The 19,021-nt window shown below is 33.5% G+C and overlaps 1 protein-coding gene across 4 annotated transcripts in view; it reads right to left on the bottom strand.

The window, feature by feature from the left end:
• Positions 1 to 19,021, bottom strand: part of PEK (pancreatic eIF-2alpha kinase) — a 161,171-nt gene that overhangs the window by 61,103 nt on the left and 81,047 nt on the right. For all 4 annotated transcript variants that reach the window (XM_085809295.1, XM_085809297.1, XM_085809296.1 and 1 more), the window contains exons 13-16: positions 10,317 to 10,457; positions 4,677 to 5,388; positions 4,282 to 4,431; positions 1,460 to 1,624 (exon numbers count right to left, since the gene is read on the bottom strand). In XM_085809295.1, coding sequence (XP_085665421.1) covers positions 1,460 to 1,624; positions 4,282 to 4,431; positions 4,677 to 5,388; positions 10,317 to 10,457 — 1,168 coding nt within the window. The remainder of the gene's footprint in view (positions 1 to 1,459; positions 1,625 to 4,281; positions 4,432 to 4,676; positions 5,389 to 10,316; positions 10,458 to 19,021) is intronic.

Raw genomic sequence — 19,021 nt, 5'->3', positions numbered from 1 at the left:
ACATATTTTTAAATTAAACCTCATCACATATCAAGACTAAATTACAATGATAAAATTTATTCTTTAAAATGTGGAAAAAGAGCTTCTCTAATACTTTGGCCAATTTGCAATATTCCTTTCTTTCAATTTTAGATTATGTAACAAAAAGTTATTTTAAGCACATATGAAATATAACACAAAAAATAGAATAATAATAGGAAAAGATCTGAATAACTGGATGATTAAGAAAACAAAAACACAGTTAATAAGAAATCTGACTGAAATTTAAACTTTCAGTTAATTTATAAAAATTAAATCCAAAAATACACTCGATATTACAAAGACAGTAATAAAGTAATTCACAGCTTTTAATTAACTCACCACATTTCAGTAGTATGTTAAAGTATACAACATATATTCATGCATATTACACATATTTATACTGCAACATTCTTATGGTTTGCACATTATAGCCTTAGTGACTTACAGTAACAAAAAATCTACACCTTTATTAACGGCTTTAAAATTAAAGAAAGATATATTATAAACTGCATGCAATGGTAACAAGTAAAATATTATGAAAAAGATTCTTTTAAAGGAGGGGAGGAAGAAAGAACCAATCTGTCGTATTTCGTTTCAATTTTTTTTCAATCACTCTTTTTGAACAAATGGAAAAATTTCTTTCACAAAGCATAACAAACTCAGTTATTCATACTTAATTAAGTATGAGTAATTGAATATTATGTTTTCAGAAAATTACGATAAATATGGATATTATAAAAATTTAATTTACTTCACTTATTACTGTGCAGCAAATGAAAGAAACATGAGGAGGAAATGTGCAGCTAACCCATTAAAAAAGTAAACAAAGTATTTAAAGAGTAATAACAAACTCTGAAGAAAATTGTTTACTTGGCAAAAAGTGTATAACACATCATTCATAATAAATATTTTTGGCATACATAACAAATTTGAAAAGATTCATGCCAATCACATAAAAAAAGTGGCAAAAATCCCAAGCAGAGTACTTTGAGATTCTTGACATCACAATCTTTTTCAATAAAACAATGGCATTGCAGTCAGATGCATAACGAATGAAAACATAAGGATAGTTACTCTGTCAGCAAACTTGTTTGACATATACAATATTTAGGCACAACATCAAATAACTAGGATGCATTTTTTACACTAACTTTAATATTCCATAAACACATATTAAATATATAACCTTTGAAGATTTTAAGCATTTCTATAAAAGAATTTTTTTTTAATGTTATGCTTTCCATTATGGCAAATCCTGATTTACATTCATTCGTTTAGAGCCAGCTCACAGTTTCAAATAAAAAATATTGCACCTTCTGCAATTCTGCAATCTTTATCAAAGTAAATATACTTTTTCAGTTTAATTTAAATGCTGTACTTGAATAAACACTAATATTACAAAATATTCAGAAAATGGCTTAAAGAACATAAAGCATACTTGTTCTGGACTCATGTATAATGCAGTACCCACATCACAGGTATGCAAATGAGGAAAAGCAATATCACCATCTTCGCATGCTTGCCTTCCAATCTCAGAAGAGGTAGCTAATCCAAAATCTCCAATTTTAATAGCTCCATCCAAAGAAAAGTATATATTTGATGGCTAAAAAAGTGGTAATCAGACACAAACTTCAAACTCTATGAAATTATAAAAAGTGTATTACATCAAACAAAACCAAAATTTTATTTAAGAATATTCTTTCTACATTCCTATTTTCAAAATGAATGAAACTGACACATGGAAATGGGTAGAGGAACTCAATAACAGAAATTTTTTGATAAGCTGAAATTAATGGTTTTTACTAGGTACATTTACTGAAAAGTGGTATTAACATTTTGTGATAAATTTAATTTGTTTTCATAGCTTTAAATGAAAATATTAGACTGATTAAAGCATTTACAAATGATGCTGAAATTTTGTTCTTTCCTTCACTTTTTTGATAAGTCAAATATCCCCAAAACATAATCACATTTTTTGATAGAATTTTTAAACATGAAATAATTTTGCACCTTCAAGTTTTTTAGGGCCATTTGTCAACTCATTATAAACTACACTCCTTGTCTGGTGGACATCTAAAAGCACACATTAAAGAAAACTGCAGATTATTTTACAAATATGATTCACATATTTACAAAGAATCAAACAAAACTGAGCTTTATAGAAACAGCAGCAGATGCAGATTTATTAATAAAAGAAAAAAGAATTGAAGATCTATGACTGAGAACAATTCTTATATGATAATTGTATTTCATATAATTTCATAAATATGTATATTTTTCATTTAAAACATTTTACTTGATTATTGCTTCATTACCTATTCAACAGTCTGATTCCACACATCAACCAAGAAAGTGTTAACATAAAGTGCAAGAAAACAGTGTGATAAAGTTTAAAATCTTCAGCACCCCTATCTATAAAAGAAAAAAGGCTTTTAAAAACATAAATTTTACAGGCCTCGTATTTATTTCTAGCTGTCAGCCAACTTATTTCAAATATTTGACACGTGTGATACAATTCCTTGGTTTCACAAAATTCTATGAAAATAATTGAAAACATGCTGCACACTAGTATTATATATGTTCTGAAGCATATCTGATTTGTAGGAATCAGCAAAATTAAATATGCTATACAGTCATCAATAACATCGACAGCCTTGATGAAAAGATTGGAGGGGAGGTGTTAAATCATTTCCAAAACTGTAAGGAGGGTAAATTCAAGCCACCAGAGTTCCATTCATTCAGGGTCTTAAATGAAATAAAAATTGACATGTTTCTTACTCCAAAGACTTTTTTACTTTTATACAGCAATTTTCAAACACAGGAATGGTGCAGCAGCTAAGGCAGCAAACAACAGACAGTTAATTCTAGGTTCAATTACTGGCAGCTAAATGGGATTTTCAGTTTACCCCCATGCATATTTGTACATACAAACCATTTTCCCTTAAAAATATCCTGAACAAAGATATATTTTTCTTAAACATATCTGCTGCGATGCTACTTTGTAAAAATAAACATATCCAAACCATAGTCAACAACCACAGATATAATTTTCAAGATATTTAACTATCTGTATGAATTCAATACTGTACATTAGTTTATAATTACAATGATTTAATGTGATCTTTTCCTTTCATTACATATGCTTTATGAACATCCACATAATTATATGAACTTTATTTAACTAATTTACGGAATTTTTTACCATTTTGAACTCGAAATCTTATATAGCAAAACCTCAAGGTGAAACACTTCATTTTTATCTTTTACCTAATGGAAATAAGCTACTTGATCATTCTGCAGGAGCTGAGGATTTCAACATGACAATTAAACAATTAACAGATAACAACAATTAATCAGATTTCAACATGACTGAAGAAAAAAAAGTAAGCATTCTCCCCTGAAACGTATTTGCATTTGAAATAGCCAATAATTTTTCCACAAAATGTTGCCACAGTAGCCTTTTAACTACTTCTCAAAAGTAGAGAAGTCTGTAAATAAATACACAAGAAGCCTCTTTAAGTTCAGTTCCAAGCCTACAACAGATTAATTTTTTACACTACAAATAGCTAAAACTGCAACTTTTAGATATCACTTTTCAATGCTTGAAGGTATCTGCAGATCCTTAGTGACAATATTTTCTCAACTTTCACTCAGTGCTTTTAATAATGCAATTACATGTTCTCTTTTTTTAAATTTTTTACTTTTTATAATTTTAATTTTATTAATAAATCTGTATTCGCAATTTTTATGCAGATTTGCAAGACAGTTTTTCCTTTATATGTTTATATGCTGATTTTTAACTATAGGTAACAACCATAAATTAAAGTGCTAAATTCTTCATTACTTATAAATTATAATTTATATGTAATGAAATCTATCAGCCTAGCTTTTACTATTTTGATGGGAATCCTACATTTCCAATGAATGCATCAAAGTATTTCAGAAGAATATATAACCCTTTTCTAAAAAAAAAAAAAAAAAAAAAAAAAAAAAAAAAAAAAAACCACTATTTTAAAATTAAACACATACTCTATCAGGATGAAATTCACTAAGTAGTTCAGTTAAAAAATTAAAAGCAAAAATAAAATAAATAAAAAACTGTGAAAAAGGAATAACCATTCAAAAGCTTCTCTACAAAGATTTCCAATAGCATGAAAACAAACCTAACAGTTATGTCAACACAAGGTAAAAGCAGTATAAAATACAATTTTAAATTAGCTTGAAAGAGCATTTAATGACCACTAGAAGTATATATCATACTTTTAAATCTCTATGCATTAAACCACATGCATGAACATATTCCACAGCTTCTATAATCTGATAAAATATAATCATAACCTCTTGGTAGTTTCGAGAGAGGGAATTCCTGTAAAGCCACTGACTCAAACTTTCTTTACGGCACAACTGCATCTATAAGAAAAGTTGCTTTCAGATCTTTTTTATATATATATTTTCCTATGTAATTAAAAATATTAATTGCCTATTTTATAAAAAACATGCATGAAATTATTCTTCTATTAAAAAAAATCACATTATTTTTACAAGATATAGAAATACAGAATACTTCTTATAATTATGATCTTCTATTCCTTATTTATTAAACTTTACTATCAACATGAACTTTATGCATTTTAAATTATAATATGTTACAGTACCTGAATATATAAGTAAGCTGGTTCACTATCATCTTCATCATCTGCTTCTGTTTGAGCACAATTTTCAACAACTAATGGCATATCTTTGGTTTGATTACAGCTGCACAAATTAATATTTCGTTTATGTGACAACTTATTTGAACGATACACTTGCACATTATTTTCACACACTGCCACTTCTTTAGGATACCTGAAATCTGTAATAAAGGAATTTACACAATCACAGCCTAAAGATGATTGATCGTCATAAGTTTGAGTATGGGTTTCTGTACCAAACATTTCTTTCTGACGTAGTGATTTATTCTTTTCTCTACCAATACTGTAATTTTTGTTTACCAGATCTTCTGCTAGTATATTAGCATCATCCACTGTTTTAATACATTTAGATCCAGATGGAAGAAGTACAGCATCATTTTGGGAACTAAAAGATATATTAGAATTATGTATGGAATTCTCAGAATAAGATGAACTACAGCTTAAATTGGAAGGTTTTACAAATAATCCAAATGGACGAACTGAATTTTGCATAGAATGAGAATTATCTATTATTTCAGAGTCACTTTGTAAATTGTTTAAAGTAATATCCTTAAATGGATTAAGTGGGTTTTCTTTCAGTTTATTTAAAACCTTGACTTTGTTTGATGACACTGTTCGCTTGTTGGAAGACGATGCACATGACTCAGAAGCATTTGAACAATTTTGAGTAATATCACTGAAAAATAAAATGCATTCATTAAAAAAAACTAAGAAAAACTATCTCTCAATGCATGTCAACATTATTTCTACGAAAAACATAAAATTTTATAATTACAATGTATTCTAAACTACAAAGTGAAAAAGCAATTTGCATGTCTAAGTGGCCTACATTATATCAAAATTAAAGTTTCCAAAGATATTACTTGCAGTTCAAGCAGTAGTCTTTATGGGGCTTGAAAATAAACCTTTATAAAATTTCTCTAATTTGAAAACTGCTTGATCTTTTTGTATGTCAATTTTTAAAAAAGAAAAACACAGGTCTTGCATGTTATAATCATACTTTCTCTTCCTGAGAACTAGGGTTTAATCTGATTTCATTCAAGTTCAGTTAAACGGTGGCAGAAAAACCTAAAACTTAAACAGGTGGTAGAAAATGTTGTCTGTTTTTAATAAATTTATTGATGGATATCAAAGTTCCATCAAATGAAGATTTTTTATTGAACAACATCAGATTTAATGACAATCTCCTTAAATAGGAAACCTTTAAAAGAATTTATCCTACACCTTAAGTAAAAACTTTTGAAAAATCATTGCTCAACCTTAGAATCTATTAGATCAACTAATGTGAAAGAAAACGGAAATAATGTGCAGCAGCTTCTTGTTCATATACAATTATTTATATTTTCTGTTTTTGTATCAAATGTAAAACATTTAAAATTTGATACTTGTTTTTATAAGATAATGTGCAAGCTCTTTGCTAAACTTTTAATACTTAACTACTGTCTTAACCTTTTAAATGATAAATGCTTCTTTCATTCAATTTTAGTAACCAAACATTATAAGGTATTTCTTTCGCCTTCGTGGTGTAGTGGTCTGCACGCTGAGTGCATATTCCAGAGGTCCGTGGTTCAATTCCTAGCAAAAGCATTGCTCATTTTTCACATTTCTTGCTTCCAAAAAAAAAAAAACCTAATGACTCTACAGTGGCACCCGAACTAAGACGTTGGTGGATGACAATTCTCCACACCCAGGATTTGGCGATTGGGTCCTCTAAAATCCAGTCGCCCTTTAAAAGTGGAGTATATAAGGTATTTCTCCAACCTTCTTAGCATGCCTTTGTACTGTGATGGTCTGCACGCTGGGTGCACATTCCAGAGGGTCTGTGGTTCGATTCCTGGCAAAGGCGTTGCTCATTTTTCACATCTCCTGCTTTGGAAAAAAAAAAAAAAAAAAAAACTAATGACTCTATAACACAACCCAAGTATTTAGTTGTAGCATATGGGCAGTTCATCTTGCACCCTGATTGAACATGTTAGTTATAGTGTTTTTCCTATATACCATCTATACAGGGTGGTTCATAGATCATGGGACAAACTTGGAGGGTTGGTGGAGCGTACTAAAACATGCATTTTTTGTACACGTATGCAGAGTCTAAGGGACAAAAACGACACGAGAGGAAAATGTGTTAATGTACAAAATCAACGCAAAGTGCTTCTTTGCAGCAATACAGTATTCACAATAAACGCTCAAAAGGGAACACTAACAGTGATAGGAACTACAGCTGTGATTTGCTGGCAATGCAGCGGTAGAAGGCGGTAGTGAGCTGGACAAATCACAATCCGATGCATCGGAGGATCATTCACAACTCTGATGTCGAGTGTGATGGACGAGTTTACGCACAGGGACAAAGCTGACATGTATCTCATGCATGGTGCTGCTAATGGGAATGGCAGAGCAGCGCTACAGTTGTACCAGAAACGATTTCCGAACATGCGTATGCTGAAGACCACAATGTTCGACAGGTTGCATCAGTCTCTGTGTGAAAACGGGTCATTTGAAGCCACCTCTGACACAACGAGTGGAAGAAGAAGTGCACGACAACCTCGCATTGAAAAATCCATCTTGAATATTGTGCATGAACTACCTCAGACTACAAGAGCTATAGCACGTCATCTGCAGCACAGTCATTCCACCGTTTGGAGAGCATTGCATGAAAATGGTACACCCATACCATTTGCAGAGAGTCCAAGCCTTGTAAGAGAAAGATTACCCTCTTTGAGTTCATTTCTGTCATTGGTTCTTGCAGCAGTGTGCGGCGCAGGCAGATTTTCCATCGGATGTGCTATTCACGGACGAGGCAACTTTCCCACAGGACGGCATCTTTAATAGCAACAACATGCACATTTAGGCAACTCCTAATCCACATGGCACACGTCCACATGCATTCCAAACCCGCTTCTCCATGAATGTGTGGTCGGGTATTGTTAACAACTACCTCATAGGCCCATACCTCTTACCTGCATGTACAAATGGCTTACGTTATCATATTTTTCTGGAAGAGGTGCTACTGGAATTGCTGTAGGATGTTCCGGCTGTCGTTCGTGATCGCATGTGGTTCCAGTATGATGGTGAAACAGCCCATAGCCACGTGCGGGTCCGCGATTACTTTGATGTTTCCGTGCCGATGGATTGGACGTGATGGACCCGTTTGATGGCCACCCCGTTCGCCAGATTTATCCAGCTTGGATTTTTTTTTGTGAGGCCATCTGAAGAGCATCATTTATGAGACTCCTGTTGACTCACTGGAGGAGCTCATTGCACGACTAACCATTGAGGCTGCAAGCGTGCGCAAAATGCCTGTCATTTTTCAAAATGTTCCTTAATCCCTTCTGCAATGTCACCAACCATGTATTACTGCTGGTGGTCGCAAATTTTGAACATTTTTCGTGAATACTGTATTGCTACAAAGAAGCACTTTGCGTTGATTTTGTACATAAACACATTTTCCTCTTGTGCCATTTGTTTATTTTTGCGATCCTGCCTTAGCCCGTCATTTTAGACAACCCACTCCTTTAAAAAAATGCATGTTTTAGTATTCTCTAACCCACTCCAAAATTGTCCCATGATCTATGAAACACCCTGTATATAAATCACTATACCTCACAGTCCCCACTGAACACTGTTTTAGAAGAAATATTTGACATACACTCTTGAACATCTGTGTATGTGTATTTAATTATGGAAAAGCACACTAGGGCTATCTGCCTAAAGGGAGGTATGCCTTCGAGGAGGATTTTCTAAGGGAAACCAACCCGTATACACGTTACACCTGGGGAAAACTACGAAAACGGCCATGCAGCCAGCCCGTTCGCGGGATTCGAACCTCGGACCGAACTAGCAGTGTTCAGTGAATTTTACCGCTCGGCCGCTGGTGGGCCTTGAACATCTGTATTTTTATACAGTCAAAAGTCATTAATTCAGACACCCATAATCCAGACCTCAAAGCTAATAAACTTTCTGCGCATGCGTCAATACGCTGCGAATATGCGTATGCGCATAATACGTTTACACATGCTCGTTTAATGTATAACGGACGGTATAAGCTAAGCTAAAATTATCTAATTCAGTTAATGTTGCAGATTGCGTTGTTCCTTAATCTTCGAATTGGATCTGGCTTATTATTTTTTGCAGACTGTTAGAGCAATTTTAGAAAAGTAAGCTTGAACTTCCGATTATGTCAAATAGAACTTCCAATATATATTTACTAATATGTAAAGGATCTACAAAGCAAAAGTATGTTTCGAAGTCCATTAAACAAAAAGTGGAATTGCTGCAAAAAATGGATAAAGGCATGATAAAAATGCAAAAAATGGATAAAGGGGGGGGGAACGCCGCGGCACGCAATGAATTGGAAGTTGATCTGTCAGCACTATCCTTATCTTTAGGGCAGATGTTTTTATTTTATTTGGCTTATAATTCCTTACTACATGTAGTATTTCATCTCAATGTACTCCGTCTTTGATATGATTTAAATCAAATTCCTCGTCGTTACAATTCGCTTCCGATAGTGAAGAAAGTAACACAGAGGTTATTGAAAATGAAAACATTTCGATTGACAAATTAGTCGGTATTCTCGACACAGCAATTATGGGACTTGAACTGCGGAACTTTGTAACTGAAGAAGAAATTATGTCTGTTTATAGAATTAAAGAGAAAGTATTATCACATAAAATGAAGCAACTTAAACAACTTACATTGAAAGAAATGTTTAATAAAGTAAACAAATAAATATTAAGCTTTTTTTTCGTAAATTTTGATACCTTTTAGATCATAATTGTTCTTTATTTCATATAAATTATGGTTTCATATTTTTAATTTTATAATTTCTGCATGCCATCTCACAAGATTTAAACTGATGATCTATAATCCGGAAAAATCGATAATCCGGAATCGCTGAAGTCCCGACGAGTCTGGATTAACGACTTTTGACTGTATTTAGCAAACAGTAAATTTTAAATACTCTCATATCAGGCTGAATGAGAAAGCTAAAAGGTAGTCTAAAGAGAGCTCTAATTTTTACTAATTTTCTAATATATTTTCGGTATGTAAATGGGTTATTTACTTATTTTAACTCATTTTCATTCAGTAATTATGTATGCATCTTGTCAACTACTGCACAATGAGCTAAATGTAGATATATTTCAGTTACAAGAAAGTGTAAACAAACTGCATAAAGTCTGGCAAGTAAGAAAAATAAGTACTCAATATACTATTCTAGATTATTTCTGAAGTAACAACAATCAATGAGTAGAAAATACAAAATATGGAAGAACAGCTGTAGCACAAAATAAATAAACCCATAATTGAAATTGTACACAAAGGTAAAATACTGTAAAGCTTAGTCATTTCATATATTTCAGAAGTAACTTCAAATTCATAATATGAATGTGAAAGAAGCTTACAAAAAAAAAAAAAAAAAAAAAAAAAAAAAAAAAAAAAACTAACAAATTTCATTCTAAAGCAAAACTAGAGTTCATTCTTTCTCAGTTGTTGCCAAGTTCTTTTAATATTTCTTAAGAAATTTTTCATAAAGCTAATACATATATGTTCTCTCTAAACTTCAAGCTACATGCTAAAATTTCTAGATAATGAATAGGAACGTACACAATATTTTGCTCTTGATCTTTGCTTTCTTGCCAACCTTTAGGAGGATTTTCAACCCATGCATTAAAGTAACGCACAATGCCTGGATGGTCTAATTTAGCCAATGCTTTTACTTCTCGCATTACAAAATCAAGCTGCAACCTAAGAAATAAAAAAAAAAAAATATTTAAGAAATAGTCAGTGCACATAAAGAAATTAGGAATCAATTCTATTACAATATACACAAAAAGTATCTATACTTAAAAGGGCAGAAAAATTTAAAGTTTTAAGACTATGTAAAAAAACCCAGAAAACTTGCAGAAATGTTAAGAAAACTACAGAAAAGATTCAACACAACCAATTTATTTGAAAATATTCACAAAGTCAACCCATTCATTTTGCAGGAAACAGATACACCATAGTAATATGCAATTCCAAAACCGACGTACAATGTTTCCTTTCCCCAGAACGTAACTGTTAATTTCTTGCGGAACAGAAACACTTAGATTAAATTAAAACATACTTTTGTAAGCTATATATACATTAGATGCCTTTATTCTTACTATAAAAAAACAGAAAACTTCCTTAAGTCAAGAAATCAGAAGAAAATTTAAATATTGTACTATGTATTACATTTATCAATACCAAAGATTAGTTAATTTATAAAATGAACTGTCATACCTATAGCAACAGTTTTATATGATACCAAATTTTGTCTGTGTTATTTGTATTGCTAGCACTAGAATTAAAAAAGAAAGATTATGGGGGGGGGAAAGAGACAATTTTTAGTTATATGCACACAGATTTACATGTTGATAACAAAGCCACAGCAAGGCATTTGCATTAGCAAGGAAAATGCAATTAATACAATGGTTTCATAGAGCGTAACCTAAACTATAATTAATTTTTATAATCTTCATGTAATTTTATAAGGTGCAATCTTGCATTCAAATTCACAAAACAGTACTGAAAATTTTCTGCATTAATAAAAATCTAGCCTAAACATGATGCAATTCAGCTTTTTTTTTACAATTTTTCTAACTCTTGGATGCAATTTCAGCATAATTAGAATCACTTCACATCGGGATTTATCACGTCATTAAAGCTTTGCAATGTTAACATTAAACACAACAGAAAATAACTGGGAGCAGCAATAGGAAATCACATTTTACTCAGTTTCCTACATTGATACACTGTTCAAGCAGAGACGATGAGAAAGATACGGCATTTTAAGCATATTCATATAATACACAGGCTTACCTCTGATATGGAGTGGTTTAAAAATTTTTGAATTAATACAATAAGCACAGAAAATTTATCTTTACATTTAAGTAATTATAAAATATGCTAGTATCCACAAACATTTCTTACATTTACACTATATCTACCAATTTAAACATATTAATACTTGTAGGCTATATTGTTTACCAACTAATCTTTCCAAACTGTTGTAAATCTTCAAAACAATGTCTAATATACTTATCTAATACCTCAAAGCCCAATTAGTAGTTTCATTTGCTTCATGCATAGAAATAAATAACAAAACTTATCCTCAGTCTTAGGAGATTCATCACAATGAATTTTGGAAAACTGAGCCCAACACATGATCCAGTCTTTAAAATCCCCATTGTATTTCTTTAATTCAGTTTTAGGTAATTGAACTTTAAGTTTTCTAGAATCATACAAATGAGAAGCTTCAACATTTTGAAGTTTACTTAAGGACATGACTTGTTCTCTAATTTTGTAAAGTTTAAGGGCATACTCATCTGTCTTAATCAGTTCCTGCGCAATTTCGGCTTTGTTACATTCTCTTTGAAAGGCAGGTCTTGATATATCCTGCCATCCATAGATCTGAGATTTTCAAATTTTAGAGTAGCCCTTACCTTTAATTTAACAGCTTAGAAGATCACTAAATACATTCTTTTGCAAAAAAAAAAATCGAAGCACCATGAAGGAAGTGGTTCTTTTTGATGAAATTGAATATGTGTTTAGCTCATACACAGATAATAGAATGATTAAAAAAATAAAGGTCATAGTACCTGTTCACAGCTCACAATTACCCATCGAGTGTTCAAATTAGTAGTTGCTCGAACCGCCCCTTGCATGCTTGAATACGTTGAGGCAAGGAGTGGTAGAGGTTCGTACTGTCATCCTGTGACACATTCTGCGAGGCATTCATCAGTTGTCACTCCAGATCTGCAATATTTTGTGGTGCCCAAATCTGGTGACCTACTATGTTCCCGACATGCTCAATTGCTGAAAGGTCTGGTGACCTTGCTGGCCAAGGAAGAATATAAACCGCACGGTGACAGTCCAGAGATATGCGAGCGGATGTGGCCTGGCATTATCTTGCTGGAAAATGGTCCCAGGATGACGTGCGTTGAAGGGTAATGCAACCAGTCGAAGGAGGGTATCAACATATTGTTGAGCTGTTAAAGATGTACGGAGGATGACTAAAGATGACCTGCTGTCATAAGAAATAGTGCCCCACACTATCATAGCAGGGATTATGGCTGTATGCCTTTGTCAAACAAAGGCTGATTGTAACCGCTGGCCCCATCCCTCTCCAGACGTGAACACGGTGGTCATCTGCTTCAAGAGTGAAGCGGAATCCATTGCTGAACACTATACGGTGCCAGCCTGATGGCAGCCATGATAATCGGCTGCGACACCACTGCAGACGACTCCGCCGATGTTGTGGGGTCAAAGACAAACATCTTAAAGGCCTTTGTGAACATAACCCCGCCTTAGACAAGTGCCATGAGATGGTGGACAGTTCACTCGGGAAGCAGCAGTTGGAATGTAGTGCGTTGAATAGTCCACAATGATATCGCTTGGGCGGTTTGGGCCTGGCGAACAATCATCCCATCTTGCCTCCATTTGTGCTCCTTGGCCTTTCTTTCATCAGCAATTTCTTTGTAGGAACCATTGCTGCCAACATCTTTGCACAGCAGTGTCTGTACGCTGCAGGTGGTGGCCTATTGCTAGGTATGACCACCCAGCTTCACGCACTCCTACAATGCAATGACGTTTGAAAGTCGTTTAGTTGTCTGCAAGGTCTTTGATATAGTGGTAATGGCATTTTTAGTTGCTTCTTTACAGAATTACAATGGCAGGAACAAAAAAATATTAATTTTCTGAATCTGTTACTGGTTTTATACTTTGTGAATTGCCAACTAGAAATGTGCGCCGTGATCGTAATTCCTCTTCATTTGCCTTGAAAGTTTGATCATTTGCATTTTCAATCAAGATGTTTTTGCATACCAAATTTCGTCACAATCACAAAATTCCTTCTTGGTGCTTCGATTTTTTTTGCTCAACAGTGTATATTATCAGGTTAAAAACTGATTATAATATTAACCATTCAATACTCTTAGTGTGCAGTTCAAATCAGAAAGAAAACTGGGTCTAGCACTTTTCGCTGTTGCCATTTCATCGTGGACAAAATATTTGTTTACATATATGATATATAAAGAAATTACGCATAGTTAGTTAGAAAATTATGTCAGGATCAAAGAGAACTGGGGCTAAACCGCTGATATAACAGATGTTATATTAACGATTTTAAAATTATTTATTTAGAATTTTTACGATTCGTCAAAATTTCTTGAAATTTTAATTGGCTATAGTTCAGAGAAATCACTCATACAAGCAGAAAATTCACATTTTTATGAAATCTGAATTGAAAATGTAATTACTTTGGAATCTTTAATTCTGACGCACATTACTCTTTTAAAAATGTCATGCATAACGATGTCTTTGTACAAAATTGTATATATTATTCAAAAGCTTTTAATATGAGGAATTTCCCAAAATGTAAATTTTAAGAAACTATTAGGTTCGTTAAGTGAAAAAAATTTAGAAAGAAGCTTTATGCGGTTTGTTTAACCGCTTGAGTCCGGCGAAGCGCTATCGCGCTTCACTTGTCGTATGCCAAAAATGCGCCGCAGTGCGATAGCGCTTCTCTTGTTTTGTATCGAAAATGCGAAGACGCTGGTGTTGGTTAATATACTTTACGCAATTATTGAGAGCAGTTGTAGTGATATCAGTAGCAGTTGTTTTATAGGAATTGGAAATTGTTTTAATTTTTTTACCAAGTGTTATTTATGCAGCGTCTTCACATTCTCGATACAAAACATGAGAAGCGCTATCGCACTGCGCCATATTTTTGGCATACGCAAGTGAAGCCCACGCCGGACTAAAACGGTTAAAGTACTTGCAAGACATTGCAAAACATTTTTTTTTCTTTTAAAATTTAAGACAGCCAGAGGTATACGATAGGTAAACAAAATTATTAAATCAAACTGAATAATATAATACGGCAAGATATAATAATATAGGCATATAAAGAAAACTAAATCTTAAATATCCAATAGGTAAACAGAATTATTACACTAAATCAACTAAATATAATACAGCATGATATAATACAGTCATGCAAAGAAAAATATGTATTGACGGCAAAACGGCCATGGCGAATAGTCCCATTCCCACAAAACATGCCCTTCAGTTCAATTCAGACTTACATTTATTTAAAAGTCCACTTTTCAAGTGCCAAAATATCATAAAATGGCCATAAAATAATAAAATTCCACTGCCAGTTTTAAAATTCTATGGTATTTGGCTATAAATATGAAATGGTACTGGACAAGACTTGCATGTTTATTCAGCTGCCATGATATTCCAAGTAAATAAAATTCTTTTTGCCTTTCTACAGAAGATAAACTGCAAGCGATATTAAATTATTAATTTTCAACGCCTGTCAACAAAAAATATATACTGGCTTAACAATCTGAAAACTTACATATGGAAAACATTATTTTTCTGCCGCCCAATGTACACTGCTGGCCATTAAAATTGCAACACCATGAAGGAAAGCAAATGCAAAAAAGATATTTATTGTATGTAAGCAGTATTGCATAAGATAATATGATTAAATTTCTAAACAGTTTGGGGGTTTATAGGCGAAGTTAGTAGAAACAGCAATTACCCGATTGGGCATGGAGTCAAACTGGGCTTGGATGACAAAAACAGGCAACTCATTCCATGCTGTTTCAAGCCTATGCCACACTTCGTCATCCATATTAGCTGGAAAAGGGTGGCAGGCCAGTCTCTCACCCACCCATGACAAGATGTTTTCGGTGGATGACAGATCTGGAGATTGCGCAGGCCAAGGTAGCAGTCGAATACTCCGAGCATTGAGGAAAGTCAGAACATGACGTGCAACCTGTATTCTTGCATTATCTGGTTGTAACATGGCATTTGGCAGGCCTCAAAGATAGGACAGAACACTGGACATAAGATGTCCGAAATGTGCCGGTCTACATTCAAATTACTGTCGATCCGAACCAGAGATGTCAGTGTCGTGTATCCAATGACTGCCCAAACCATCACACCAGATGCAGGGCCCCTATGCCGATACTGAATGCAAGCAGGCGGCATGGAGTCTCCTTGGAGCCTCCATATATATAAAATAATTTATTTCCTAAACAATATTGATTAATTGATTATATTATCTCCTAAGTTTAATTAAAGTAGTAATTAAACTTAGGAGATAATATAATCAATTAATCATTTTTGTTTAGGAAATAAATTATTATTAACTAACTTTGCAGCAATTGCGCAAGTAGTAGTAACTTGTTTTCGCACTTAATGAATTTAGGATCATACAACATTGACTTGTCTGAAAAGATGACATTGTGCCACTTCTGTATCCAGCTTTGTCGTTCAGTGCACCAGTCACCGTCTTTCTTTATTCTGCATGGTCAAGGGAAAACGAAGTAATGGTTGCCATGCTGATAGTCCATGGTGCTGCAAATGTCGACGCAATGAACGGGCGGATATTGTGCATGCCCATTTCCTGACTAACGGTCCGTGATGTGTTTGCACAGGTTTGCAGTCCTGACCTCACAATATGTCTGTCCTCTCGAGTGTTTGTCATGGAAGGATGTTGAGATTCTACATGCTGTTCAGTATGAACCTCAGCAATTCACTGATTCCATATTCTCATGACAGTGGTTGGATGTTGACCAGTGCAATGGGCGATATTATAGAATGATAAACTACATTCTCAATAAGCAACAATCCTACCTCTATCGAATTCCAACAGTTGCTCATAAGCATTTCTTATTATTCAAGACACAACGTGATATTCTGAGCAAACCCCGACCTTACAAAGCACTTCCTGAATGAGAAATCCACTACACAACCTTTCTTTTATGCAGTGCTTCAGATGTCATTTCTCCCTCCTGCATCGTCTAAATGCACTGAAATACTAATCATTTGCATATCCCAACTTTTTCCTTTCATGTGATTTTGATGCTCGTCAGATAATTCCTTCCTGGTGTTGCAATTTTAATGACCAGCAGTGTAGTACGTCTTATCCAATCAATGAATTATCCGGAACATAACGATGAAGTACCAGTCCCTTTTTGTGCTTTGATATATATGCATCGAAGGTAGTGTCCATGATTTTCAACACATTCAAAGATGACATACTTAGTTTGTCTCATGTCTGGAAACGTATATAAAGAATATTACTTTATGTCACTTTTAATGTAAAATCGTGGCCTATGGGCATGTACGTAAATGACAAGTAGAGAGACAAAGAGATTATCTTTGTTTTAAAACATGTCCAGTGCCCATGCCGGACATACTGGATTTAGTACTATGTTTGGAGAAGATTACTGTTAGTGAAGAGGAAGTGCAGGATTAGACACATGCAGACAATTCTGTTTCCATCACACTTCAAGAAAACAACAAAATAATTGGATACTTACTGGAAAAAGAGAAAGATGCTGAAGATAAGGGAGAGGATAAAGATGACACACAGAATAAGAGAATTATGTAGATGGAAACTCATAAAGTATTGATGACTTCCATGCTATTTGCTCAGCAATGTTCATCTACATCAGAACATATTATGAAGCTTCATTACATACACAGCAGACTTTTTAAATTCCTGTGACAACCTCGTAAACATTCAAAGTTATACATCAGACATGGCCAAATTGCAGCTCTCCAACACCTTCACTGTGGCTTGTGAGCACATCATGGTCCTTTGGCCTCTTTTAACTGCATCTTGTTTGCAACAAACAGTAATTTAATTTTCAAAATAAAATACCATTCTGAAATACAAATCATGCAAAGACACCTTTTCTAATTAAACATTAATTTTATTTAAAAATTATATTATGTTAAGTATGTATTAATTTAATTGATTTGAAATTGTTTGCCGTATTCTTATCAAAAAATAATAAAATAATAAATAAAATTGCAAATAATTAATTTCTACTAATTATTAGGTTAGGTTAGGTTAGATTATTGGAACATGGCAAAGCAAAGTGCAAAATGCCTTCATGGAGAATTTCCTAAGGCAAACTGGCTCATATTTATTTACCTGCCAATTATTATCATAGCCATGTTAAAGAGCAGATAATGGCCACCAGGACAGCACAAACTGAACAAAGTTAATTAAAAAACCAAACCTCTCTTAATTTTCCCCCTAAGGTTAATCAGGAAGTTTCTGCTTGCATTCCTTCAGTAAAATCCCCTTTCTTCATAACAACACCTGTGATCCAATATCTCGGAAAATTTGCTTTTCCTTGCACTTTTTTCTATTGTCCCTGAATGGCATAAATAAATAACTGTTAAATCCTTTTTAGGAGGAAAATCATTGTCTTTCTAGGAACTCTTTCAATTTGGCAAAGAGTTCAAAATCTGAGGATTTGTACGGTTGGTGAGGTAAACCTTCCCTTTTGTACATGGTAGGAGACCTGTCAAAACTTTCTCACATGTGGGTGTCCATCAAAATTAATCCCCACCCCTAAGCAAGCATGGACATTTCCATGCAACTTTCTTCACAACTTTCACAACCATTCACGCTGCAGTTACATCCTCCCCCAAGGAACTCTGAGTTTTGTAATAATTCCTTGGTAATTTTGGAGATCATTTTTTATTTCACTATTGGTTTAGCATACTGAAATTTTTGGTATGGCAAGAACAGACTTCTCTAATGGACTGAGAATTATTTCAAATATTGGTCAAACGTTTTAATTCATGTATTGGCATTTATTATCATTTCAATAATATCATATCAAGCAATGAGAGACCAACTGACACAAATTTCTTTCTTCTTGAAAGCTTTTGTCAAAATATGGCATAGTGATGCTGGTAAAATCCCTTATGACATTTTCTTGCCTGCTGGTTGAATATTTTTTTAGCCCTGCCATGTTCATGAGAGTTTGCATGCCAAAGCTTGTAAAAGCTTGTCTCGTAGTTTAATATGCTAATTTTACTTGAATTATTGTTTCCGATTTGCTCACAAACTGCAGAGCTTTATTATTTTATGTATACAGGCTACGTAATCCTCAAGCTCACAATTAAATAATAAAAAAAGGTATTTTAAACTTTCATTTAAGATGGAGTTATTTTACTTTGAAATTTAATGATATGCTAACATTAAGTTGACTACCTTTATTGGCCTAACATTTAACGGTTAGAATAGGGTGTATCAACATTTCTGCATGGCAAGAAGCGTGTGAATGTCTAGCACGTCTCTCGGCTTCCACATTGAACATCTGTGAATGTCCATAGAAATTTAAATAATTTAATTTTCAAGTTCCTATCAGGAGCTATGAAATAAATTCACTACATAAGTTAGATTCCTTTTTTGATTGTGAGTTAACCAGAATTCTGAATTAACCTGTTTTTGAAAAACAGAAGTT

Source organism: Stegodyphus dumicola, chromosome X2 (assembly GCF_044657685.1).
Source record: "Stegodyphus dumicola isolate Sdum_Otavi_A_Nest chromosome X2, ASM4465768v1".
Lineage (NCBI taxonomy): Eukaryota > Metazoa > Arthropoda > Arachnida > Araneae > Eresidae > Stegodyphus > Stegodyphus dumicola.
Note: the sequence above shows the minus strand (reverse complement) of the source record. Positions and strands in the feature narration are given on the sequence as shown.